Genomic DNA, 27958 nt, shown 5'->3' with positions numbered 1-27958 from the left:
TGGTGCAATTGGACAGCCCTAGGGAAAAGAAAAAAAAAAGAACTCTGACCTAATTCTCATACATAATACAAATATTAACTCAAAATGGAGTCACAGACTTAAATGTAAAAGGTAAATTATAGATAAAACTTTTGGAAAAAACATGTAAGAAAATCTTTGGGATTGCAGGCTAGGTAAAGAGTTCTTAAGACCTGATGCCCCAAACACCCAAAACCCAATCCATAAAAGAAAAATTAACAAACTAGACTTCATCAAAATTTTAAATGTTTGCTCAAAAGACTCTGTTGAGAGGATGAAAAGACAAACTATAGACTGGGAGAAAATATTTGCAAACCACATATCTGACAAAGCACTAGTATTTAGAATAAAGGACTCTCAAAACTCAATAATAAAAAAACAAATAATCCAATTAGAAAATGGGCAAAACACATGAACAAACATTTCGCCAAACAGGATATACATATAGCAAATGAGCACAGGAAAAGATGTTCAACATCTTCAGCTATTAGGAAAATACAAATTAAAATGAGATATCACTACACACCTAACAGAATGGCTAAAATTAAGAACAGTGACACCACCAAATGTTGGTGAGGATGCAGAGAAACTGGATCACTCATACATTGCTGGTGGAAATGTAAAATGATATAGCTACTCTGAAAAAACTGTTTGGTAGTTTCTGTAAAAACTAACACGCATGGGACTTCCCTGGAGATCCAGTGGTTAAGACTCCACGCTTCCACTTCAGGGTACACAGGTTTGATCCCTGATGGGGGAACTAAGATTCCACATGCTGGTGCGGTGTGGCCAAAAAAAACAAAACAAAAAACAAAAAAACCCCACTAAACATGCAACTACCATGTGACTCATCAATTATACTCCTGGGCATTTATCCCAGAGAAATGAAGACTGATTTTCTCAGAAAAACCTCTGTACATGAATGTTTATAGCATCTTTATTTATAACAGCCAAAAGCTGAAAACAACCCAGAGTCCTTCAATGGATGAAAAGTTAAACATATTTGTAGTACATCAACACCATGGACTACTAAAAAGGAAAGAACTATTCATATATGCAACAATCTGTATGAATCTCCAGAAAATTAGGTTGAGTTGAAAAAGCCAACCTGAAAAGTTTACATACTGTATAGTTACATTTATATAAGTCTTGAAATTACAGGCTTATAGAGTTCAGATTACTGGTTGCTGGGGTGGTTAAGGACTGGAGTGGGGTACGGGAAGTGAATGTGGCTATTAAAGGGCTACATGAAGGATCCTCGGCATGATGGAATTGTTCTGTATCTTGACTGTAACAATGTCAATATTCTGGTTGTGATATTGTACTATAATTTTACAATATATTACCTCTGTGGAAGAACTGAGTAAAGGGTACGTGGGATCCTTTTGTATTATTTATTTCTTTATTTCCCTTTGTATTATTTCTTACAACTGTATGTGAATCTATAAGTATCTCAAAATAAAAAATTTAATTTAAAAAATGCACAAAATTAAATGACAAATGCAAAGCATGAAAAAGACTTGCCAAATATGATAAGAAATTAATAACCTTAATATGTCCAAAGGTTTTAGGGGTAGGGGAGTGACAGGCACAAACTATTGGGTGTAAGACAGGCTACAAGGGTGTATTGTACAATTTGGGGAATACAGCCAATATTTTGTAATAACTATAAATGGAGTGTAACCTTTAAAAGTTGTATAAAAATTTTTTAAAATAATAAACTGGGGACTCCCCTGGTGGCACAGGGGTTAAGAATCCGCCTGCCAATGCAGAGGACATGGGTTCGATCCCTGAACCGGTAAGATCCCACATGCTGCAGAGCAACTAAGCCCATGCGCCACAATTACTGAGTCTGCGCTCTAGAGCTCGCGTGCCACAACTACTGAGCCTGTGTGCTGCAACTATTGAAGCCCGCACACCTAGAGCCCGTGCTCTGCAACAAGAGAAGCCACCACAATGAGAAGCCCGTGCACCAAAACAGAGTAGCTGCTGCTTGCGGCGACTAGAGAGCCTGAGCTGCAATGAAGACCCAACACAGCCAAAAATAAATAAAACAAAATAATAAATTCAAACATGTCCAAAGCTTTTACAAGTCAATAGAAAAACAAATGAGCAAAGAACACAAATAGGCATTTCACAAAGGAAAAATACCAACAGCTAATACACATCAAAAAAATTAACCTTACCAACAATTAAAGAGCAAGAAAAATTAAAACAATGCAAATTTTTCACCCATCAGACTAGCAGAGATTGTAAATTAGATGCCACAGAATCTGCTGGGAAGTAAGAGCTCTTATACTATTGACAGGAATAGAAAATGACAGACTTTTATAGGAGGGCCATTTAGTAAAATGCATTAAAAACCTTTTTAAAAAGTACATACCTTAAAAAAAAAAAAGTACATACCTTTAATCATACTAATTACAAGTCTAGACATTTAGCCTAAGAATATAATCAGGAACACATGCAGAGACTTATTTACAAAGATCTTCACTATGGCATATAATTTGTCATGTCCCCAGATAAGGTATTATTGGGTAAATGACGGCCGTGTATTGAAATAAAATACAGAAAATGATGCTTGAGAAAAAAAATCACAAAAGTATTGTGACATATCAAATGAAAAAAGCTGGTTACAAAACTATTGCAATATGTGATCCCAATTTTATTTCAAAAGATAACTTTTTTTAATACAAGTTTACCAAAAAGACTAGAAGAATTCACACAGAAAGCATAACAGTGGTATCCACAGTGGTATCATGGTTGATATATACATTGTTTTCTGTGTGCTTCTCTGCATTACCAACATTTTTCTAGCAAAGACTGTGTGTTAAATTGCTTCAGCCATTAGAAGAAAAAAGCAATAACACTTTTTTAAAAAGGAGCCCTGTGTGGTAAGGCAGGCAGGCAGTCAGTTCACACCCTTGGCCTGGGAACAAGCCAGACACTTTAAGGGTAATGAGCCTTTGGGCAAATGGCAGAGACATAACATGTTAGGCAGGAACAGCCTCCCTTCCACCTCTGATGAGACAAGACTCACCTTTCAGACTTCCTGAAGTAGCTGCTAATAAGGGTGGATAAGTCTGAGCTGACCCATCACCGGTGTGACATTTGGTTGATTTGTTACACTGTCTTGGTTCTTGATTCTACTACGATTGCTTCCATGTTCCTGAAAATCTTGAAACTGTTTTGCACACCTGACCTGAAGTCTTTATAAAGGGTGAAAGGACATAACCATGCACACAAAATTGTATACCCAATGGAAAAAGCTAGCCACCTCCCCCCAAATCATATCCCTTCACCCCAGATCACATCCTCACCTGTAACAAGCATTTGATCCGTTCTCCAGGGGTCATAATTCCCGTGGTGAATACACCAGATAACATACCAGCTGCAAATAGTTGGGGGTAGCTATATTGAAAACAAAAACAGGAGGCAAGAACCTGTGACTAACCACCCAGAACAGAGGCAATCCCAGCAAAGAGGACTTTGAAAGAAAAAATAAGTACTTGGACTGGGCAGAAGTCCAGCACAAATAAAGCGTATTTCACACAAAACCCAAGTTCTAGGTATATTCTGACGTTAAATTTGCCAAGGCAGGGGTCTCAGTGCCAAGGGCAACATGAGCTTGGTCACAAGGCCCACATGCACACTCAGATGGCCTCACCCATGGGAGAAGTTTCCTCCCCGGCGTGCCATGCACAGTGACTATGGACAAATTTCTAGGCCTCTCTGAGCCTTGATCTGTAAAGTTCAGGGATGTTGTGGAAAAAAGCCTCTAACCCAGAATGTAGACCTCAGTCAACCCCAGTTCCCCTCCAATCTCGCCTCCTCTGGATCACCAAGGGCCTGAGAATATTTAAAGCCAAGATTCACAAAGGATGGCGTCAAGGCCAGAGGAACGGCTGTGGCCACTTCCACAGGCTAAGGGGCAGCCAGGCCAGTTGTGAGGAATGTGTTGTAAGATGCTGGGAAGGGCCCAGTGAGGGATGGTACCCAGAGACATGATGGGTCCTGTGGCCTTCCATGCAGGGAATAGTCCACCAGTGGCCAGAGATATGAATCCTCACCATGGCCCTCACAGAATGAACCACACTGAATATTTGGAGGAATTGGAGGCTCCTAGCATCACGGCCTGTCCCACCTCTGGCATCTCCTTTTCTTTCTAAGATTAGCTATACCAGACTGGTCTGGAGGCAGTGGAGCACAGAGCTTCAATTAGCATTTCAATAGTGTCCCCACAATTTAGCAAATGTTGTTGAAAAACTTCACTTTCTTGCCTGGGCCGCAGGTCCATCCTAACCCCAAGCCTCTGAGAGCTGAGCCCTCAGGCCTGTCCCACCCTACAAGGAGCCCAAAACCTGGAGAACAGAAGTCAAATGGGGAAAGGGAGACATCCACTTCAGGTCCTTCCTTCCAGGCAGGGCACCAGTCTCAATGGTCCTGTTTTTTCCAGGCACTCACACAACTACCTCAGGCATGCAAGCCCAGCACACAAGCTGACTGTTCAACAGTCAGGAGACTTGCTTTCATGCTTGGCCTCCTTTACAGTCTCAGTTCACACTGCTGTCCCCAAGAGGAGTCCTCTTAGCAACAAAACTTCCCTTCATGAGACCAACATCTGTTCTTCCATCTATGCCCAGACCTTAGGCTGGACATACCTCCATCTCCCGGGACTGAGGACTTTCCTCTGAACAGGGTCTGTGTGTGCACAGGGTACCATGCAGACACCCTACGTGGGTGGCCCATTCTGCCACCCTTCACCCCCACACCAGGGAAGCATCTGTGAGCGCTGGACCCAAGGTCCTGGTAATGTTCCTTTCCATACTGTCCCCAAACACTACTGCAGGGAGGGGAAGGTGGCAGGGTTGACATTCAGGATTCAGAGCATGGCAGGATTATGGGGGCAGGACCCTGAGTGTCTCAACCTTTGCTTAATCAGGAAGGGTGCTTCTCTGAGGACTGATGCGATAGTATAGGGGATACAACCTACATGCTGAAGTACTAGCAGTGACCCCATGGGTGTTCTTGTGCATGGCCCTTGTGAGCTGGCACATGAGCTAAAAGACAAGGTGCTCAGAGAGGACATGTGTCCATCGGACATCTGGACTACTAACAGTCAAACAGTTTCAAAAGGAAGCCCCACACACCCACATTTGGGGCCACCTGTGGCTTTTTATAGAAGCTGGTCATATTCAGAGGGTCACAAGGACTCCAAAAATAGAGTTTCACATTATGAGCATTTCTATCTATGTCCAGACCCTTACTCAGCCTGCTGTGGCCTGAAGTACTGAAAGAAAATAACCACATGGCACCCAGGGCTGCCTCCCTTGAGCTCCTAATCCCAAGCCTAGCCAAGGTCCTGTGATGCCTGCAGTCCCTCCCAGGAGTTGTCAGCCTGCACAGCTCAGACTGAGTGTGCCTTGTCATCCCATGTTTCAACTCAGAATTCCCCTGCATCCCAAGAAGCCTGTTTTCATTAACTACTTTGTAAATTCTGAACTATAATTCTGCCTCATCTGCCTCTTCATACCCAAATTTGACTTAAAGTTTACTGAAAGGAAATATACTAATTTATTTCACTTTAACAGAGAAACCAGGGACTTCCCTGGTGCCCCAGTGGTTAAGAATCCGCCTACCAATGCAGGGGACACGGGTTCAAGCCCTTGTCCGGGAAAATCCCACATGCCGCAGAGCAACTAAGCCCATGCTCCACAACTACTGAACCTGCGCTCTAGAGCCCACAAGCCACAGCTACTGAGCCTGCGTGCCACAACTACTGAAGCCTGCACACCACAACTACTGAGCCCGCGCACCTAGAGCCCGTGCTCTGCAACAAGAGAAGACTCCGCAATGAGAAGCCTGCGCACTGCAAAGAACAGTAGCCCCTGCTTGCCACAACCAGCGAAAGCCTGTGCACAGCAACAGAGACCCAATGCAGCCTAATTAATTAATTAATTAATGTTTTAAAAAACCCAGAGGGGAAAAAAAAACCAGAGAAACCAATATCTGAAATAATTATGTTATTAAAATGAAGTAAAACAAAAGTTGGAACCTTCCTTTTTCCCAACCAGGTGATGGGAAACAAGGCTGCTGCTGTCATTACTACAGCACCAGGTACCTTCATGGCATTTTACACACATTTTAGCATTCAGACCTCCCAATGCTGTGGAGTTAAGCAATACTACCTCACAGAAGAAATTATGACAACCTAATAAGGGGGTGGGGGAGGGATCTGAGTTTTTCTTTTTCCCTTTTGGTTCACAGGGCAAAGGAAAACTCAAGTACCTCCCTCAAGTGGAGCAACCAGGAGCTAGCCCTGGGGACCCAGGAGGACAGCCACTGCCTGTCAGCCAAGGTTCTTTCCCTTAACTTGTGTCACACCACCAGGCAGAACAGCATCGAGTCCTCCAGGCTTGTAAGTACTCACCTGAGCACATCCTCTGGGTGTCTTTGTTGCAGTTTCTTCCCCAAACCAAACCCAAAGAAGCACACGGCAAACATGGGGGTGACCCCAATGATGGGGGCGGCCATGCCCCGATATAGACCTGTGATGCCCTGCAAGGAATCACAGAAGTGGAATCTGTTTACAGACACAGCTAACTTTTACATCACAGAAACAGGGAGGCAGCGTGTCCTCTGACCTGTGGCCTCCTTCCCTCACCTCCCCTCCAAGCAAGGAGAGATTTTAAAAGGAAGAATACTCCCACATTTATCACAAATAGTTTATCTTCTTATACATTGCTGGAGAAACTGAAAACAGCTCCTATTCTGGAAGGCAATCTGGAAATATGTACATATATTACACTTTCATCAGAAAATTCTCTGTCTAGAAATGTATTCTAAGGAAATACTCAGATATAAAAAAGCATGACATCGGGAATTTATTAAGTAGCAAAATTCTGGAATGAACCTAAAAATTCCCAAATAGGAGATTGAGACACATTATGGGAACTCCATAAATGGACATTCACATAGCCATAAAATCACATTGTAACATGAGAAGAGACTACTAAGTTTAAAAAAAGCAGTCTACAGGGACTTCCCTGGTGGTGCAGTGCTTAAGAATCTGCCTAACAATGCAGGGGAGACGGGTTCGATCCCTGGTCCAATCCCTGGTCTGGGAAGATCCCACATGCCGTGGAGCAACTAAGCCCGTGTGCCACAACTACTGAGCCTGCGTGCCTAGAGCCCATGCTCCACAACAAGGGAAGCCACCACAATGAGAAGTCCGCGCGCCACAACGAAGAGTAACCCCCACTCGCCACAACCAGAGAAAGCCTGCATGCAGCAATAAAGACCCAATGCAGCCATAAATAAATAAATAAATAAATAAGCAGGCTACAAAACAGAATGTACAATGTGACTTCTTTGGTGTGACATTAGAGGTGTGTGAAATTTTTGTATTTCCCAAGTATTAAGACACGAGGGGAGGGCTTCCCTGGTGGCGCAGTGGTTGAGAGTCTGCCTGCCGATGCAGGGGACCCGGGTTTGTGCCCCAGTCCGGGAAGATCCCTCATGCCACGGAGCGGCTGGGCCCGTGAGCCATGGCCGCTGAGCCTATGTGTCCGGAGCCTGTGTTCCGCAACGGGAGAGGCCACAACACTGAGAGGCCCTTGTACCACAAAAAAAACAAACAAAAAAGACATGAGGGGAGTTCCCTGGTGGCCTAGTGGTTAGGATTCCAGGCTTTCACTACTGTGGCCCAGGTTCAATCCCTGGTCGGGAAACTGAGATCACTCAAGCCGCCCAATGTGCCCCTCCCCCAAAAAAAGACATGGGGTTTTTATTGTTAAAGACAATAGCAAGACTGTACATCAATTTTCACTAGTACATTTTGAAAATGAAAGCAACTATGTAGTAGCCAATAAATAGACAAATAGATATCCCAACCAAACAAGTTAGTAAATCAAGGAAGAGGAAGATCTGGGACCCAGGAGACCAAGGGTTTGGCCCAAGAGAGATGAAGGGGATTTCCAGGATGGTGTCTAGTACAGAGGGCCTGGGAAGAAACCAGTCTACATGGGAGTATGAGGATAGAGGACTCCGGGAAGAGTTTGTTTGTTTTTTCCTAGAAGAACAAAGCGAAACAATAAACATCAGAACAACAGATTATAACTGTGTTGGCAGCGTGGAAAACCAAACAAAAAGGTATTCTACAGAGCATTTAGGCTAGAGGATGACAGAGGCAAAGATTCAAAGAAACGCAGCAAAAGAAACTGACGCAATTTTTAACCCACCCTCAAGAAAAACAACAAGTTGTACAAGAAGTGAAATGCACATCATAGAACATTACTTAGTTAACAGAGAAAAACATATATAAAGTTGTAATCATGAAAACACTGAATTGTACTAAACCACAAAGTATGATAAAATTATATGGGCAGGGCAGAAAGGTGATAAGGAATGCAAGAGTTAAAATCATCTACCACAAATAGGTAGCTAAAACACATTTTTTTCTCTCTTTATTTCAATTGGAGTATAATTGCTTTACAATGTTGTGTTAGTTTTATTTTTAAATAAGTAAATAAATAAATATTTATTTACTTATTTTTGGTTGCGTTGGGTCTTTGTTGCTGCGCGCGGGCTTTCTCTAGTTGTGCCGAGCAGGGGCTACTCTTTGTTGCCATGTGCAGGCTCCTCATTGTGGTGGCTTCTCTTGTTGTGGGGCATGGGCTCAAGGTGTGCAGGCTTCAGTAGTTGTGGCTCATAGGCTCTAGAGCGCAGGCTCAATAGTTGTGGCGCACGGGCTTAGTTGCTCCATGGCATGTGGGATCTTCCCAGACCAGGGCTTGAACCCATGTCCCCTGCATTGGCAGGAGGATTCTTAACCACTGGGGCATGAGGGAAGTCCCTGTGTTAGTTTTAAAACACATTTTTAAATGTATAAAATATACGTATGCATCTAGGTAGAAAAGAGCATTAATAGCTGAGAGCTGAAAGTAACCTCTAGAGAATTGGGGTGGGAGGGCTACTTTGTTACAAGTACTTCAGTAGCAAACTAAGTGCTTGTATCATCTTAATACAAATAAGGGATAATTTTTAAAACAAAACACAAAAAAATGTTAAAGTTGCTCCCTACAGAAAGTAGCAGGAGAAACAGGGTGGAGTTGCACACTGAGAGGGTCCACAGCCCTAGGCTGGAGAACCTGCCTCGCTACAGACCCTGGACATTCACAACCCATCTTCTTTCCAGAACTCAAGGGGCACAACTGTACCCGTCAGTACTCCTCCCAGATCCTGCAAAGGTCTAGCACTGCTACAGGCTCTAAGCAGACTCACCAAGGACAAAGTGCAGAGGAGGTAAATAGGAAAGGTGAATAGGAAGAGAAGGTTCTGAGAAGGATCTGCAAAAGCAGCATGTGACAAAGCCCCCCAAAAGCCCCTCCCACAGCTTCCCACCTGGGCTGAGAGGATGCCCAAGGCCTAAGGGCCAAACCCACACCTCCCAACAACTCCTCTAGCCTTCCTTCCACTGTCTGGCCTACCCAGTTCCACACAGCACAACCAAGACCCATCTGGCAGCACCAGAAAGCAGAGAGCTCAATCTGGCACAGCAAAACCCAGAGACAAGCACAAATATAAACTAAGGAAGCCTATTCAACTCTGCAGGGAGTTGGGTTTACACTAGCCATTCTCACCAGGCCTCCAGCACCCAGCACACTGCCCAGGCACAGAATAGCACCTCAATAACATTTGCTGACCAAGAGGCATGTAATCCTGCCTCTCTGTAAAGGCAGAGAACTCTTAGCTGACTTGAAGCCCAAAGCCTCCACTGGACACCGTTAAGACTCCATTTTGGGCTGATGAAAGGAAGAGAGGCTTACAGAAGAAAAGGCAGCACCGTCTCACACATGGGTGGCTGGGTAGACTCCACCTCAAAATCTTCCTCCCATGCCTGGGTCCTGCAGAAACCCTGGCAGCAACTTCCTCCCAGACCAAGTCCATCACTCACCAGCATCCCCTCTTTATCTGGGTGACACCTGCTTCTCAGTTTCTGCATATTTAATAAACACTATATATGTATATTTATTCATATTAGAGTTACATTTTAGGAAACAAAGGAAAAGTTCTCAACAAGGTCTTGTCACATATGTGCTAATGAAGTCAGTAATAAACGTCACTAGTAATAAAACCTTTTTTAAAATCCCATGTTTTCACTTTAAGAAATATCTGAAAAATTACTATGTAATTAAATAACCTCAAACCAATTTAGTTTCCTTTAGTTAGTTTAGTCTAGGGGTTTGAAGACTCTGCTGGCCTCTTTCACTGTTCCTCAGACTGGCTGACTCTTCCTCCAGATTTTATGTGAACTTCTGACACTGATCCCTGTCAAACTGACTGATCCAGATTTGCATTTTCTTCTATTTCATGTCTCAAACTATTCCTCATGAATTCCCTGTGGTCTAAATTCTGCCTTCCAAAAGAGAGAACCATTTTAGAACCATTTTATTAGCTTCAGTCATTCACATAAAACAGTAGCTGGAACTATCAAAGACTCCAGAGAGATGACAATAGGAGGGCATAGGATGGCATGGTGAGAGAGCCACAGCTGTAGGCTAGACATCCAACAGAACTACGCAAAGTCACCCTATCCCCCAGAGAAGTAACAAATCAACCCTGTGAAACTGTACCTCTGAATAAGAGAAATGCCCAGCACCAAGATTCCGTACCTCTCTCATTAGAGTCTTCCGGAAACAGTCAAAGGTCCCAGAATACATGGGAGGCTGTCCAGGCAAACTTGGGGGCTGCGTCTGCAGTCGGACCTGAAACCAGAAGTTAAAATACAGTCATTTCCCAGAATCAGAACTGCCTGTCAGTAGCGATGGCCCAACTGCCTGCTAAACTCATAACAGAGAAAGTTGCACTTCTGTGCACGTCTTCAGCATTCACTTTATCTGCTGGATTCAGATTTCTTTCCTCTAGTTTATTCAAACTCTGTACTCACAAGTCATTAGTAGCATGCTTTTGGAGAAAGTGACAGTTCCTCTGATTTCCTCAGCCACTTACTTTTGCTATTTATTTCTTATCTAATGGATCCCACAATGATCCAGTGGAAGAGGCACTACCAGTTTACAAATGAGGAGGCTGGGTTTAGTGAGTTCAAATCATGTGCCGGTGAATGCAAAGCTCAGTTCAGCTCTAGGCACTCTCCACACCCATTTGAAGTGCCTTGTCGGTGGTGGTTACGTAAGGTGCTCAACAAGGATATTTTGCAGTGAGGTGGATTTGATCCTACTTTTCTTGGTCCTCATCCTTCTCCACCTCTTGGTGTATCCAATGCTTCAAACTTTAAACCTACCTTCTTGGTACTCCTTCCTTTGTCTCCTTTTCTACTCCAGGAGTCCTCCAAGGCTAAGTACCCTACTCATCTGTTCCACTATCCCTTTCAGAAAACTCAGATTCCAGGGCTTCAGATTCTGCTCAGTGATAACTTTTACTCAGCCATCTTCAGACCTTCTCTCCCCACCTTTTGGGCTACATTTCAAACTGCCTGGAGAAGCTCTCCCTACTCAAATCACCTCCAGAATCTCATCCTTTTGATGCATCACCCATTTGTGCCAGAGCCATCAGGCTACCCTCTTTCTCAGGATTTGAAACTCTAGCATCCAACCACTTCCTGTTACTTCTCCTCCTCTTATTCACATGGGCACCAAGGCTTTTGGAGAGTTCCTTCGAGATTCTTCCAGAAGGGCTTCCCTGGTGGCGCAGTGGTTGAGAATCCGCCTGTCGATGCATGGGACACGGGTTCGTGCCCCGGTCCGGGAAGATCCCACATGCCACGGAGCGGCTGGGCCCATGTGCCATGGCCGCTGAGCCTGTGCGTCCGGAGCCTGTGCTCGGCAACGGGAGAGGCCACAACAGTGAGAGGCCCGCGTACTGCAAAAAAAAAAAAAAAAAAAAAAAGATTCTTCCAGAATCCTAATTTCTTCCTCTCACCATCTGAAGTCTTCTCCTAGGCCAAGTCCTCACCTATTCTTACCCAGTGTGATGGTTTTCAAATATCCCCACTAACTCTTTGATACTATTCCCCTTCAAAAGTTAATCCTAATTCCCCTCCCCTTGGATGTGGGCCAAACTCAGTGACTCACTTCTATCGAACAGAATGTAGTGGTTTTGATGCTATGTGACTTCTCCAAGGCTAGTGACAGAAAGGTCAGCTTCTGCCCGTCTTCATCTCAGGTTACTTGCTTTGGGGGAAAGTCAGCCACCATGTTATGAGGATACTCAAGCAGTCTGAAGAGGTCACGTGTGGAGGAAAGAAGGCCTCCTGACAACAGCCAGCACTAACTGCCAGCATGTGAATGAACCACACAGAAGCCAATCCTTCAGATTAGTACAGTCCTGGCCAACAGCTTTTTGTTGCTTTTGGTTGAAGGACAGGGTCTTTGGTTCAGTATTGGGTTTTTTTAAACAGCTTTATTAAGATATAATTCGTGGGCTTCCCTGCTGGCGCAGTGGTTGAGAGTCCGCCTGCTGATGTAGGGGACACAGCTTCGTGCCCTCGTCTGGGAAGATCCCACATGCTGCGGAGTGGCTGGGCCCGTGAGCCATGGCCGCTGAGCCTGTGCGTCCAGAGCCTGTGCTCCTCAATGGGAGAGGCCACAACAATGAGAGGCCCGCATACCACACACACACAAAAAAAGGATATAATTCGTATACCATAAAATTCACCCATTTAAAGTATACAGTTTGGGGCTTCCCTGGTGGCACAGTGGTTGAGAGTCCATCTGCTGACGCAGGGGATGCGGGTTCATGCCCCAGTCCAGGAGGATCCCACATGCCGTGGAGCGGCTGGGCTCGTGAGCCATGGCCGCTGAGCCTGCGCATCCAGAGCCTGTGCTCCGCAACGGGAGAGGCCACAACAGTGAGAGGCCCACGTACCACAAAAAAAATAAATAAATAAAAATAAAGTATACAGTTACGTGCTTCTTGGTGTATTTGCAGAGTTGTCCACCTTCATGATAATCAGTTTTAGAATATTTTCATCACCCCAAAAAGAAATACCACACCCATTAGTAGTCACTCCCCATTCCCCTCTTCTCTCAGCCCCTGGCAATTACTAATATAGCTTCCATCTCTATGGATTTGCCTATTCTGTATATTTCATATAAATAAATCATACAATATGTGGTCTTTCACACTTGGCTTCTTTTACTGAGCATAATGTGTTCAAAGTTCATCTATGTTGTAGAATATATCAGTCCTTCATTCCTTTTTATGGATAAATAATATTCCACTGTACAAATATACCATGTTTTGTTTATCTGCTCATCAGATAATGACAAATTATATTTTTTCCACTTTTATTATGAATAATGGTGCTATAAACTTTTGTGTGCAGGTTTTTGTGTGGATATTATGTTTTCAATTCTCTTGGATATTATAGTCCCCAAGCATAATTGTATTGGTCAAGATTCTCCAGAGAAATAGAACCAATAGGATATGTAGATTTATTTATTTGTTTGTTTGTTATAAAGAATTGGCTCACACAATTATGGAGGCAGACAAATCCTAAGACCTGCAGTCAGTAAGCTGGAGACCCAGGAAAGTCAATAGGATAGTTCTAGTTCAAGTCTGAAGACCTGAGAACCACGAGAGCTGATGGTTCAAGTCCCAGTTCAAAAGCTGGCAGAGAAACTAACACAACATTGTAAAGCAATTATACTCCAATAAAGATGTTAAGAAAAAAAAAAAGCAGCTGGCAGGCTCAAGACCCAAGAAGAGCCAATGCTTCAGTTTGAGTCCAAAGGCAGGAAAAGACCAATGTCCCAGCTCAATCAGTCAGGAGGGAGGAGTTTCAGCTTTTTGTTCTATTGAGGCCTTCAACTGACTGGATGAGGGCCACCCACATTAGGGAGGGCAATCTACTTTCCTTAGTCTACCTTAAATGCTAATCTCATCCAGAAACACCCTCACAGATCCACCCAGAACAATGTTTGACCAATATCTGAACACCCCACAGCCCAGCTGACACATAAAATTAACCATCACAGAAGAATTGCTGGGTCATATGCTAACTCTATGTTTAACCTTTTCAGGAACTGCCAGACTGTTTTCCAAACAGCATTGTATGAATGTTCCAGTTTCTCCACATCCCATCATCTGTTATTTATTTATTTTTAATTATAGCCATCATAGTGGGTGTTAGGTGGTATCTCACTGTGATTTTTATTTACATTTTCATGATGGATAATGATGTGGAATATTTTTCATGTTTTTATTGGCCATTTGTATATCTTCTTTGGAGAAATGTCTATTCAGATCCTTTGCTCATTTTTTTCCTTAACTATTTTACTTTATTTTATTTTATATTTTATTTCTTTATTTTTTTGGCCGCACTGCATGGCATGCGGAACTTCCCTGACCAGGGATCGAACCCATGCCCCCTGCAGTGGAGGCATGGAGTCTTAACCAATGGACCACCAGGGAAATCCCCAGTTTTGTTTTTTGTTTTTTGTTTTTTACTGTCATAAAATACACATAAAATTTACCATCTCAACCATTTTTAAGTGTACAGTTCAGTGATATTAAATACATTCATAATGTTGTACAACCATTACCACCATCCAGAATTCTTTTTGTCTTATAAAACTGAATTAGTTTATTAGTTCACTTAGCCTAATGTTTTCAGTATTCATCCATGTGGTTGCAAGGTCAGAATTTCCTTCTTTTTAAGGCTGAATAACACTCCATTGTATGTATATGCCACATTTTGCTTATTCATTCTTCCATTTGTGGACACTTGGGTTGCTCCCATGTTTCAGCTATATGAATAATGCTGCTATGAACAGGGGTGTACAAATATCTCTTCAAGACCCTGCTTTCAATTCTTTTGGGTATATATCCAGAAATGGAATTGCTGGATCATATAGTAATCCTATTTTTAATTTTTTTGAGGAACTGGCATACTGTTTTCCACAGTCACTGTACAATTCTACATTCCCAACAACAGTGCACAAGAGTTCCGAGGTCTCCACATCCTCGCCTAATAATAACACGTGTTATTATTATTATTATTTTTTGGCTGTGCTGCATGCAGGATCCTAGCTCCCTGACGAGGGATGGAACCGTGCCCCCCGCAGTGGAAGTATGGAGTCCCAACCACTGGACCACCAGGGAAATCCCTATTGTTGTTGTTTTAAGCCACTAAGTTTTGGGATAAGTTGTTACACCACCAGAGATAACTGATACACCCAGTTATATACTTCTGCAGGTTTTTTCCTTGCTATTTTTCCTGCTCTGAGTTCTGCTTCCTAATCCTTCTCAGGCTGCTATCATACTAACTTTTCCAAGACAACATTTTCATCATCATGCTGTTCCTCTACTACTTTAAATTTCTCATTCTTGATTTTGTTAGGGCCTTTTGCCCCACACTAAGGAACTCACTCTCTAGGCAATGGAGGTGACATGCATATCTGAGGAGTTTATGGGACACAACAGTAGAAATGTCCAGAGGCTCCCGCTGCTTTGCATCCAAAATCCCTTATTTGGTCTTCAGATCCTCCATGGTCAGGCACAATCTGTCCAAGTTAGTAGAGAGAGAGAGAAATGGACCAAAACTTGACTGATACCTTTTTGTGATTTTGTATAAATCTCATATGTCTCATCATGACATCTGCCACCCAGGCCCAGCAAGAACATTAAAGTCCTCCATGGCTGGTCTTATTTTACATCCTGCCCCCACTGTCAAGCCTATATCCACCTTCACTCCTGCCTTCCCCCTACTTCCCCAGAATGTCTGGGTCTCCCTACTTCTCCAGTCAGAACTCAGCCAGCCCTTCATCACGTGCCATAAAGCCTTTCCAAACTGAAGTGCTGCACCTCTTGCCTTCCCAGACCACAGTTAGTCACCTCGGACCTCTGAAAGTGCCTCTAGGCCAAGCTTTGATTGGAGGCCACATGGCTCTTTGAGGTCAAAAGGACAGTAGTCGGCAATTTGTGGTTTTGGCTTAAGCTAAAAGAAGATTTTCTGGCTATTAAAAATGCAGTGAGCATTTTCAGTCATTTCCATTTCAGTACAGAGGTCCTTGGGCCCTTCCTGGGAATGACATCTGATTGGGGAGGAAGGGCAAGAGGATATGGAGGTAGGAGCAACATTTGTATTAGGGACCAACAGGGTTTCATTTTTTCTTTAAAGAGAGGCCCCAGCTGCCTAGAACTAACAAGATCAAGAGTAGAAAGACAGGTCAGACAATTCTCCCTTACATCAGTGCTGCTTAGAATGACCACTGTCTGGGAAGCCCTAACACACATGGCATTTACCAATTACTGAATAAACATCTGATTTTGTGTTTCACAGTGCCCAAACCAGCCCAGTTGCTTTAATCCTGGTCCTGTGATAGAATGACCCCAGATCCTCTCCTAGATGAAAGGCAGCAAAGAGCTTGCTGCCTAAACTTGCCTGGAGAATGTCCCCAAAGCAATTTCTCTGTGGAGGAAACCCAATCCAACATTCCAATAAGTCTCCTACACAGGCTTCATGCCTGCTCCCTACAGGCTCACCCTGGCCATGATCTGTCAATTTCCTCCAAGTGTGTGCAGAAATAAGGTTAGAAAACTAGGATGAAACTCTGAATGCTAAGTCACAGGGTATGGACTTTGGTCTCCAGCAAGGCCTTGCTGAAAGTGTTGCAGGGGAAAGAGTTGATGCATAATGTGAGGATAAGCAGGGAACAAGCCCTGATGAGTTTCCCCCTTCCTGGAGCCTCAATCTGACCATGGCTTCCTCACCAGGTTGTTGTGGGGATCAGCCTTGCCCTGGGAAATCTGATCACTTGCTTTCCCTGGAAGGAGCTCAGTCACTGAGGACATCATCGCTTCCCACAGGAGGTCACTCAGGCTAACATGGGGCGACAGGCTTTAGATGGTCAAGAAAGGTTCAAAGGAGATAGTGATGGAGCACTCTGGGCCCAGAGGAATGTGTCAAAAGACATGTCTGGAATAACCTTGCCTCAGTCTTTAGCTCTCTTCCTGAAGTGGGATTTACAGACGCCTTTTTCAACCTTGCTGATGTCAGGGTTTTCAGAAGTCAGAGCTTTGGGGCGGTGCTTTTTCTTTACCATCCTCAAAGAAGTGGCGCCAGATCAGAAGAGGCTTCCGGACAGAAAACTTTTTTTAAAAATCAAGAGCCCTTGGTGGGCGGTTAGACGCTGCTCATTCTGCAACGTCCAGCTCTCTGGGGTAGAGGAACAGTTTTCCCGACCCCCGAAAGGGAAATTCCCTAGACTTCTCACGAACGCTCCCACGGGCCCCGCTTCTATCCCAGACCGAGCCTCGCGGGAGACCCTACTTTCCGCGCCCTGCCCGAGCCTCCTCCCTCCAGCCCGCGCCCCGGCATCCTCGCACCTTGACCGTGTCCAGCGGGTGCCCCACGAATACCAGGCACATGCCTCCAAAGCCGCCGGCCAGCAGGTTCTTGAGCGGGCTAATAGGCTTCGCCTGGTCTGCCATGGTCCGTCCGTCAGTCACCGTGCCTGTCGGTTCCCGGCAGCCCCGCTCCACTGCCTCAGCCGCGGCGCCAGCACCGCCGACCTTTCACCCACTTTCGGGTGGGCGGGGCATGAGCCCGGGGCAGGTCGGGAGGAGGGCCTAGACCGTCTGCCAGGCCCGGCTTCCGCCGAGGGGACGTGCTTCCGGCCGCAGCCCACCTCCATGGGCGTGGCTTAAGGGAGCGGGGCTGGCCCGGACGCCTCGTGGGCGGTGTTTGGGAGTGGCGGCGGTTGATGGACTTACTCCTCCCGGAAGTCTTCTCGGACTTGAGTGTTTCCTCCCTTAAGCTCCCGTTCCTGCACTCACTCCGCAGAAGTCGATTGCGCTCCGCTATGTGACAGACGCCCTTCCAGGTGCTGGAGGCACAGCTGTTAGCACAGCACATAGGTCCCTGTTCTTGTGGAGCTTACAGGCCATAACAAAGATAAATAAGTGAAAAATGCATAGTGAATCAAGTTGTGATAAATGCTATGAAGAAAAATAAATCTGGAAAAAGGATTAGAGAGTATTGGAGGGCAAGGAATTTGCAATTTTCATTAGGTGAGTAAAGGACAGTTTCACTGAGAAGGTGACTGGATTCAAGAACTGAGAAGCTGAGGAAGTGATATATCCATAGATATGGGGGGAGGGGGAGAGATCTTCCAGGCAAAAGAAAAGAATGCAAAAGCCCTGAGATGGGCTGTGCCTGGCCTGTTTGAGGAACCACCTGGAGGCCTTTGTGGCTAGAGCAGAGTTAGGGAGAGGAAGATATGGAGGTAATGTTGGCATATCAAGCGGGGCTTTGTGTGCCACTGTAAGGACATCAGCCTCTCCGCTGAAGTAGATGGGAGCTATTCTGGGGTTCTGAGCAGGGGATTGACATAGTCTGACTTTTGAGTTAATAGAATCCCTCCTTCTGTGGGTTGAGAATAGACTACAAAGCAGGGAGCCTTGAGGAGGCTTAAGGGCATGGTCAGAGATGCTGGACTTCATCAGAGCACAGCACAGCAGGTGGTGAGATGTGTTTGGATTCTGGATATATTCTGAAGGAAAAACCTAAAGGAATTGTTTTTTGTGTTTTTTTTAAATTTACTTTTACTTTATTTTTGGACGCGTTGGGTCTTCATTGTGGTGCACGGGCTTCTCATAGTGGTGGCTTCTCTTGTTGTGGAGCACGGGCTCTAGGAGCGCGGGCTTCAGTAGTTGTGGCTCACGGGCTGTAGATTGCAGGCTCGGCAGATGTGGTGCATGGGCTTAGTTGCTCTGCGGCATGTAGGATCTTCCTGGACCAGGGCTCGAACCCATGTCCCCTGCATTGGCAGGCGGATTCTTAACCACTGCGTCACCAGGGAAGCCCAGGAATTGTTAATGAACAGAATATAAGGTACATAAGAGAGGAGTTAAGGATGATGCTAATGTTTTGACTTACTGACTCTAGGTGGACAGTATTCAGGTATTCACTATATTACACTTTCATCATTTCTGTATGTTTGTAATTTATCAAATTAAAAAGCTGGGAACAGGGCTTCCCTGGTGGTGCAGTGGTTGGGAATCCGCCTGCCAGTGCAGGGGACACGGGTTCGAGCCGTGGTCCAGGAAGATCCCACATACAGTGGAGCAACTAAACCTGTGCCACAACTACTGAGCCTATGCTCTAGAGCCCACGAGCCACAACTACTGAGCCCACATGCCACAAGTGCTGAAGCCTGCGTGCCTAGAGCCCATGCTCCCCAACAAGAGAAGCCACCGCAATGAGAAGCCCGCACACCACAATGAAAAGTAGCCTCCACTCACTGCAACTAGAGAAAGCCCACGGCCAGCAACGAAGACCCAACACAGCCAAAAATAAATAAATAAATAATTTTTTTTTTAAAGCTGTGAGTAAACATACCACTATCTACAGCAGGAACCTCACTGCCAAGCTAACCTAACAACAGTCCTCCTCTGTAGGCACTCCCAGGCTAGTAAGAAGCCTAGAATAGGGAGAATGGACCATGTGTGCTAAGGGTGGAAAGATTAGTGACAGGATCGGGATTGGGATCAGGAAGTGAGTGGGCCTGACTGGTGCAGAAGGCACCAGGGGAGTGGAAGGGGAGTGGAAGGCAAGGAGGCTGGGGCAAGGCCCAAAAGCCTGTTTACTCTGTGTTACAGGCTTTTTCTAGATGGGGATGGGGACCCATGGAAGAATTTTAAGCACAGTGTTGATATGATCACATTTGTTTTAGAAAATCTATTTTGGATGGATGAATTTGTCTTGGGAGAGAATGGAAGCAGGGAAACCAGTTAAGGGAAAATTACAGTGGTGCAACAAGAGGCTTAGTAAAGGCATTAACTGAGCCTGATGCTCATCACTGGATTGGCGATGGTAATGGGACGATGTTTATTTCACTTGTGACTTGTAGAACTCCGGCTGCAGAAGAGGATCTAATTTAGAGTCAATCTGCAGCTTCAGGAAGAGATGGTGTTTGTTACAGAACCACCCTCCTGATAAACCCTCCTGGTAAACCTGGTAAATCCTCCTGGTAAACCCCGACACACCTGAACGTGGACTCCACTGAAGCTCACCAGCTTCTATTAAATCCTCATAGGGTAACTGATAATCCACTAAACAAATGGTCTTCCTGCTTCTTCATCTGATAAGCCTTACACACAGCTAGAAAACTCATCTGAAATTTAATCTGACTGTGTCATTCCCTGGCCAAAAAACCTCTTCAGTTCCTCATTGCATCAGGATAAAATATAAGTGGTTCAGGGGCAGTCAAGGTTTTTCACAATTTCATGCTAGCTTACTTCTTCAACCTTATTTTTCCCTAGACTGTATCTTCCTCTCTGAGCAAACTGAGCTTCTACTGGTTTACCACACAGACCTGTTACTTAACTGACCTCACCTCCCACCGCCGACAGCCAGGCTTTTACATACCCTGTCTCCTTCAGCACAGAGTATCCTTCCTCTCCCCACTCCATAACACACTGATGCAGGAGATGGATACCAATTTGCCCATATGCTAGACATTGTCCAACATGTGGTTCTTAGCAATTTGGGGGGTGGAGAATTCCTGGCACCCTCTCCCCAGAAAAACGTTCACATGCATATGCACCTCCAGGTTTGCTATCAATTTCATGAGAACCTGAAGCTATCCGTGGACCTTATATGAGAAGCCTTGTTCCTAGACCCTGGGAATCAAACATGAATGAGAGGGGCCTCCCCTTTGGTCACACCCTTCCCAAGACAGCCCACACCCAGTGACTGAGCAAGGTAGGGATTTAATGCCTGACCAGTCTTGTCTGGTATCAGATACTCTGACAGGCAATATTCACTCCAGTGTTCTCTGCTAGGTTGGTGGCAGCTTCATTGGGCCTGCAACACAGTTTAACTTCTGCCTTTGCCTAATTCTGCTTCCCGGGATTCCCTGGTGGTGCAGTGGTTAAGAATCCACCTGCCAGTGCAGGGGACACAGGTTCAAACGCTGGTCTGGGAAGATTCCACATGCCGCGGAGCAACTAAGCCCGTGCGCCACAACTACTGAGCCTGCACTCTAGAGCCTGTGAGCCACAACTACTGAAGCCCATGTGCCTAGAGTCCGTGCTCCGCAACAAGAAAAGCCACCTCAATGAGAAGCCCACGCACCGCAACAGAGTAGCCCCCGCTCATCACAACTAAAGAAAGCCCGCACGCAGCAACAAAGATCCAACACAGCTGAAAAACAAACAAAATAAATATATAATTCTGCTTCGCTTTACATATGTTGGTCCCTAATAAATAGCTTGCTCCCCAAACTCCATCTCAATATTTGCTTCCAGAAAGTCCAACCTGCAACAGTAGTATTCAACATCATTCCTTACCAAAACCAAAATAAAACCAAAAGCAGGGCTTCCCTGGTGGCGCAGTGGTTGAGAATCCGCCTGCCGATGCAGGAGACACGGGTTCGTGCCCCGGTCTGGGAAGATCCCACATGCCGCGGAGCGGCTGGGCCCGTGAGCCATGGCCGCTGAGCCTGAGCGTCCGGAGCCTGTGCTCCACAACGGGAGAGGCCACAACAGTGAGGCCCGCATACCACAAAAAAAAAAAAAAAAAAAAAAAAAAAACCAAAAGCAAAAGAACATAAAATTGTAAACTTAAGATTTGAAGTAGTCCACTTGGCTGCCTACAGCAGAGAATTGAAAACTCCCGAGGGCGCTCTGTTGTCTTCTCCGGGAGTGACAACGCTGCTTTCCCATTTGAACCCTGTCCTCCTTTGCGATCCACTGAGGGCTGCAGTGAGCATTGTTCATCCTTTGGAACCCTCTGCCAGGAAGAGCCACTTGTGTGTGGCCCCTGGTGCCTGGCCATTCCCATCCAGGCTGGATTCTCCAGAGTTCCCCAACCAGGGATTAAACCTGGGCCCTCAACAGTGAAAGCACGGAGTCCTAAGCATTGGACAGCCAGGGAATTCCCCACACATGCACAGATTCATGTAAGCTCCACACAAACAGGACATAGAACAATCCCCAAACTCCTGCCAAATTCCTTCTTACTGCGCAGGAGGTAGTCACTCTCCTCTCACAAGCCTGAGTAAGTACCTAGGAACCAGATGTGATAGGTGTATGTTTAACTGCCAAATGTTTCCAGAAGAGCTGTTCTAGTCTGCATTACCACTAGATATAATGTTAGAGCCGTGACAGCCTGACAGGGTCTTGGTGCTCCGCCCGGGTGTGAGGCCTGGGCCTCGGAGGTGGGAGAGCTGAGTTCAGCACACTGGACCACCAGACACCTCCCGGCCCCATGTAATATCAACTGGCGAGAGCTCTTCCAGAGATCTCTGTCACAAAGCTAAGACCCAGCTCCACTCAACGACCAGCAAGCTCCAGTGCTGGACACCCCATGCCAAACAACTAGCAAGACAGGAACACAACCCCACCCTTTAGCAGAGAGGTGCCTAAAATCATAATAAGCTCGCAGACACCACAAAACTCACCACCGGACTCGATCCTGGCCACAAGAAAGACAAGATCCAGCCTCATCCAACAGAACATAGGAACCAGTCTCCTCCACCAGGAAGCCTACACAAGCCACTGAACCAAACTCACCCACTGGGGGCAGATACCAAAAACAATGGGAACTACGAACCAGCAGCCTATGAAAAGAACACCCCAAACACAGTAAGTTATGCAGCAGATTAAGGAGCAAGGTAAAAACCCACCAGACCTAACAAATGAAGAGGAAATAGGCAGTCTGCCTGAAAAAGAATTCAGAGTAATGATAGTAAAGATGATCCAAAATCTTGGAAATAGAATGTAGAAAATACAAGAAATGTTTGACAAAGACCTAGAAGAACTAAAGAGCAAACAAATAATGATGAACAACACAATAAATGAAATAAAAAATTCTCTAGAAGGAATCAATAGCAGAACAACTGAGGCAAAAGAACGGGTAAGTGACCTGGAAGATAAAATAGTGGAAATAACTACTGCAGAGCAAAATAAAGAAAAAAGAATGAAAATAATTGAGAACAGTCTCAGAGACCTCTGGGACAACATTAAGCCCACCAATATTCAAATTATAGGGGTCCCAGAAGAAGAAGAGAAAAAGAAAGGGATTGAGAAAATATTTGAAGAGATTATAGTTGAAAATTTCCCTAATATGGGAAAGGAAATAGTGAATCAAGTCCAGGAAGCACAGAGAGTCCCATACAGGATAAATCCAAGGAGAAAAACGCCAAGACACATATTAATCAAACTATCAAAAATTAAATACAGGGCTTCCCTGGTGGTGCAGTGGTTGAGAATCCGCCTGCCAATGCAGGGGACACGGGTTCGTGCCCCGGTCCGGGAAGATCCCACATGCCGCGGAACGGCTGGGCCCGTGAGCCATGGCTGCTGAGCCTGCGCGCCCGGAGCCTGTGCTCCGCAACGGGAGAGGCCACAACAGTGAGAGGCCCACGTACCACCAAAAAAAAAAAGAAAAAAATTAAATACAAAGAAAAAATATTAAAAGCAGCAAGGGAAAAACAACAAATAACATACAAGGGAATACCCATAAGGTTAACAGCTGATCTTTCAGTAGAAACTGTGCAAGCCAGAAGGGAGTGGCAGGACATATTTATTTATTATCTATTTATTATTTATTTTTATTAGCAATTTCTTTTTTTTCAAATTTTTGAATTTTATTTTTTTATACAGCAGGTTCTTATTAGTTATCCATTTTATACATATTAGTGTATACATGTTAATCCCAATCTCCCAATTCATCACACACACACCCCACCCCCCCGCCACTTTCCCCCCTTGGTATCCATACATTTGTTCTCTACATCTGTGTCTCTATTTCTGCCCTGCAAACCAGTTCATCTGTACCATTTTTTTTAGGTTCCACATATATGAGTAAATATGCAATATTTGTTTTTCTCTTTCTGACTTCCTTCACTCTGTATGACAGTCTCTAGATCCATCCATGTCTCTACAAATGACCCAATTTTGTTCCTTTTTATGGCTGAGTAATATTCCATTGTATGTATGTACCATATCTTCTTTATCGATTTATCTTTCAATGGGCATGTAGGTTGCTTCCATGACCTGGCTATTGTAAATAATGCTGCGATGAACACTGGGGTGCATGTATCCTTTTGAATTATGGTTTTCTCTGGGTAGATGCCCAGTAGTGGGATTGTTGGGTCATATGGTAATTCTATTTTTAGTTTTTTAAGGAACCTCTATACTGTTCTCCATAGTGGCTGTATCAATTTACTTTCCCATCAACAGTGCAAGAGGGTTCCCTTTTCTTCACACCCTCTCCAGCATTTGTTTGTAGATTTTCTGATGATGTCCATTCTAACTGGTGTGAGGTTCATTGTAGTTCTGATTTGCATTTCTCTAATAATTAGTGATGTTGAGCAGCTTTTCGTGTGTCTTGGCCATCTGTATGTCTTCTTTGGAGAAATGTTTATTTAGCCTTCTGCCCAGTTTTGGATTGGGTTGTTTGGTTTTTTAATATTGAGCTGCATGAGCTGTTTATATATTTTGGAGGTTAATCCTTTGTTGATTCATTTGCAAATATTTTCTCCCATTCTGAGGGTTGGCTTTTCATTTTGTTTGTAGTTTCCTTTGCTTTGCAAAAGCTTTTAAGTTTCACTAGGTCCCATTTGTTTATTTTTATTTCCATTACTCCAGGAGGTGGATCAAAAAATATCTTTCTGGGCTTCCCTGGTGGTGCAGTGGTTGAGGGACTGCCTGCCGATGCAGGGGACACGGGTTCGTGCCCCGGTCTGGGAGGATCCCACATGCCACAGAGCGGCTGGGCCTGTGAGCCACGGCCACTGTGCCTGCGTGTCCGGAGCCTGTGCTCCACAATGGGAGAGGCCACAACAGTGAGAGGCCTGTGTACCACACACACACACAAAAAGATCTTGCTGTGATTTATGTCAAAGAGTGTTCTTCCTATGTTTTCCTCTAAGGGTTTTATAGTGTCCGGTCTTACATTTAGGTCTCTAATCCATTTTGAGTTTATTTTTGTGTATGGTGTTAGGGAGCATTCTAATTTCATTCTTTTACATGTAGCTGTCCAGTTTTCCCAGCACCACTTATTGAAGAGACTGTCTTTTCTCCATTGTATATCCTTGCCTCCTTTCTCATAGATTAGTTGACCATAGCTGCATGGGTTTATCTCTGGGCTTCCTATCCTGTTCCATTGATCTATATTTCTGTTTTTGTGCCAGTACCATATTGTCTTGATTACTGTAGCTTTGTAGTATAGTCTGAAGTCAGGGAGTCTGGTTCCTCCAGCTCCATTTTTTTTCCCTCAAGACTTCTTTGGCTATTTGGGGTCTTTTGTGTCTCCATACAAATTTTAAGATTTTTTGTTCTAGTTTTGTAAAAAATGCCACTGGTAATTTGATAGGGATTGCACTGAATCTGTAGATTGCTTTGGGTAGTATAGTTATTTTCACAATATTGAGTCTTCCAATAGTGGCAGGACATATTTAAAGTGATGAAAGGGAAGAAACTACAACCAAGGTTACTCTACCCAGCAAGAATCTCATTCAGATTTGACAGAGAAATTAAAACCTTTACAGACAAGCAAAAGCTAAGAGAATTCAGCACCACCAAACCAGCTTTACAACAAATGCTAAAGAAACTTCTCTAGTCAGGAAACACAAGAGAAGGAAAAGACCTACAATAACAAACCCCAAATAATGAAGAAGATGGTTATAGGAACATACATATTGATAACTACCTTAAGTGTGAATGGATTAAATGCTCCAACCAAAGACACAAGCTTGCTGAATGGATACAAAAACAAGACCAATATATATGCTGTCTACAAGAGACCCACTTCAGACCTAGGGACACATACAGACTGAAAGTGAGGGGATGGAAAAAGATATTCCACGCAAATGGAAATCAAAAGAAAGCTGGAATAGCAATACTCATATCAGATAAAATAGACTTTAAAATAAAGAATGTTACAAGAGACAAAGAAGGATACTTCGTAATGATCAAAGGATCGATCCAAGAAGAAGATATAACAATTATAAATATATATGCACCCAACATAGGAGCACCTCAATACATAAGGCAACTGCTAACAGCTGTAAAAGGGGAAATTGACAGTAACACAATCATAGTAGGGGACTTTAACACCCTACTTTCACCAATGGACAGATCAACTAAAATGAAAATAAATAAGGAAACACAAGCTTTAAATGACACATTAAACAAGATGGACTTAATTGATGTTTATAGGACATTCCATCCAAAAACAACAGAATACACTTTCTTCTCAAGTGTATTTCTTCTCAAGCTCATGGGACATTCTCCAGGATAGATCATATCTTAGGTCACAAATCAAGCCTTGGTAAATTTAAGAAAATTGAAATTGTATCAAGTATCTTTTCCAACCACAACCCTATGAGACTAGATATCAATTACAGGAAACAAAACTGTAAAAAATACAAACACATGGAGGCTAAACAATACAGTACTAAATAACCAAGAGATCACTGAAGAAATCAAAGAGGAAATCAAAAAATACCTAGAAACAAATGGCAATGAAAACACAGTGGCCCAAAACCTATGGGATGCACCAAAAGCAGTTCTGACAGGGAAGTTTATAGCAATACAATCCTACCTCAAGAAACAAGAAAAATCTCAAATAAACAACCTAACCTTACACCTAAAGCAATTAGAGAAAGAAGAACAACAACAAAAAACAAAGTTAGCAGAAGGAAAGAAATCATAAAGATCAGATAAGAAATAAATGAAAAAGAAATGAAGGAAACAATAGCAAAGATCAATAAAACTAAAAGCCGTTTCTTTGAGATGATAAACAAAATTGATAAACCATTAGCCAGACTCATCAAGAAAAAAAAGAAGACTCAGATCAACAGAATTAGAAATGAAAAAGGTGAAGTAACAAGTGACACTGCAGAAATACAAAGGATCATGAGAGATTACTACAAGTAACTATATGCCAATAAAATGGCCAACCTGGAAGAAACGGACAAATTCTTAGGCTTACAGCAACCAGAAGCTGAGTCTATGAGGGAATAAAGTTCTGTTGTTTTAAGCTACTAGGTTTATAGTAATTTGTTATGGCCGTCCTAGAAAACTAACGCAGATATTTATCATTCCAATTTATCTTCCTTAATTTGTAAAGTTCCAGATTTCACTCTGTTATCATTTTCCTTTTACCTGAAAAAAAATTAGCATTTACTTTAAAGGCAGTAAATTCTCTTCGTTTTCCTTCACCTAAAAAAAGGAAAAAAAAAAGATTTGAAGTAATCACCCTTGTAATAGACAAAAATAACTACCTTTTTTTTAAAGCAAACTAGTAATTACCGTATTTTTCTTAACAAAATTATTTAATGGTGAAATATTAGAAACTTTCCTATTCATGACAGGAACAAAGGTAAAGATGTTTTTAAATCATGATTACTGCTTAACGTTTTACTGGACATGGTAGCTAATGCAAAATTACCAATAGTAAGGGAGGGAGGGAAGGAAGTAGGAAAGCAAGGAAGAAAGAAAGGAGAAAAGAGGGAGGGGATTAAAGAGGGAGGTGAAAAAGAGGGAGAAAAGAAAAGGAAGAAAATAAATTAAAAAATTAAAAATTAAGAGTCCAAAATATCCCTATTTTCAAATGATCCAAATGCTCACTTTGAAAATTGAAGAGAATCAGTTGAAAATCCACTAAAACTAATAAGCAAGCTAAGTAAGGAGACAGACAAAGAACAATGTTGGAAAGCAATAACGTTTTGATACATTAACAATAACCAATTAGAAAACATGAAGAAAGAATCCTATTCAGAATAATAGCAAAACCCACAATGTATGCAAGACCCAACCAAAGATCCATGTGAATAAAACTGTAACAATTCAAATACATAAAAGAAAAACTGTGAAGAAATACTCTATTCCTTGGATGCAAAGACTCAATATTGAGGATATCAGTACTACCCTTAAGTTATTCTTAGAAATTCAATGCTCTCCAGTG

At 43.7% G+C, this 27958-nt stretch overlaps 1 protein-coding gene across 1 annotated transcript in view; it reads right to left on the bottom strand.

Moving 5' to 3' along the window:
- Window positions 1-17675, bottom strand: part of SLC25A20 (solute carrier family 25 member 20) — a 32504-nt gene extending 14829 nt beyond the window's left edge. The window contains exons 1-4 of the mRNA XM_059077069.2: window positions 17368-17675; window positions 10692-10784; window positions 6449-6576; window positions 3339-3429 (exon numbers count right to left, since the gene is read on the bottom strand). Coding sequence (XP_058933052.1) covers window positions 3339-3429; window positions 6449-6576; window positions 10692-10784; window positions 17368-17472 — 417 coding nt within the window. The 5' untranslated portion in view covers window positions 17473-17675. The remainder of the gene's footprint in view (window positions 1-3338; window positions 3430-6448; window positions 6577-10691; window positions 10785-17367) is intronic.
- Window positions 17676-27958: the final 10283 nt, after the last annotated feature.

The sequence above is a fragment of the Kogia breviceps genome, chromosome 10 (genome assembly GCF_026419965.1).
Source record: "Kogia breviceps isolate mKogBre1 chromosome 10, mKogBre1 haplotype 1, whole genome shotgun sequence".
NCBI classification, from domain to species: domain Eukaryota; kingdom Metazoa; phylum Chordata; class Mammalia; order Artiodactyla; family Physeteridae; genus Kogia; species Kogia breviceps.
This window is presented reverse-complemented; position numbering and strand designations above follow the sequence as displayed.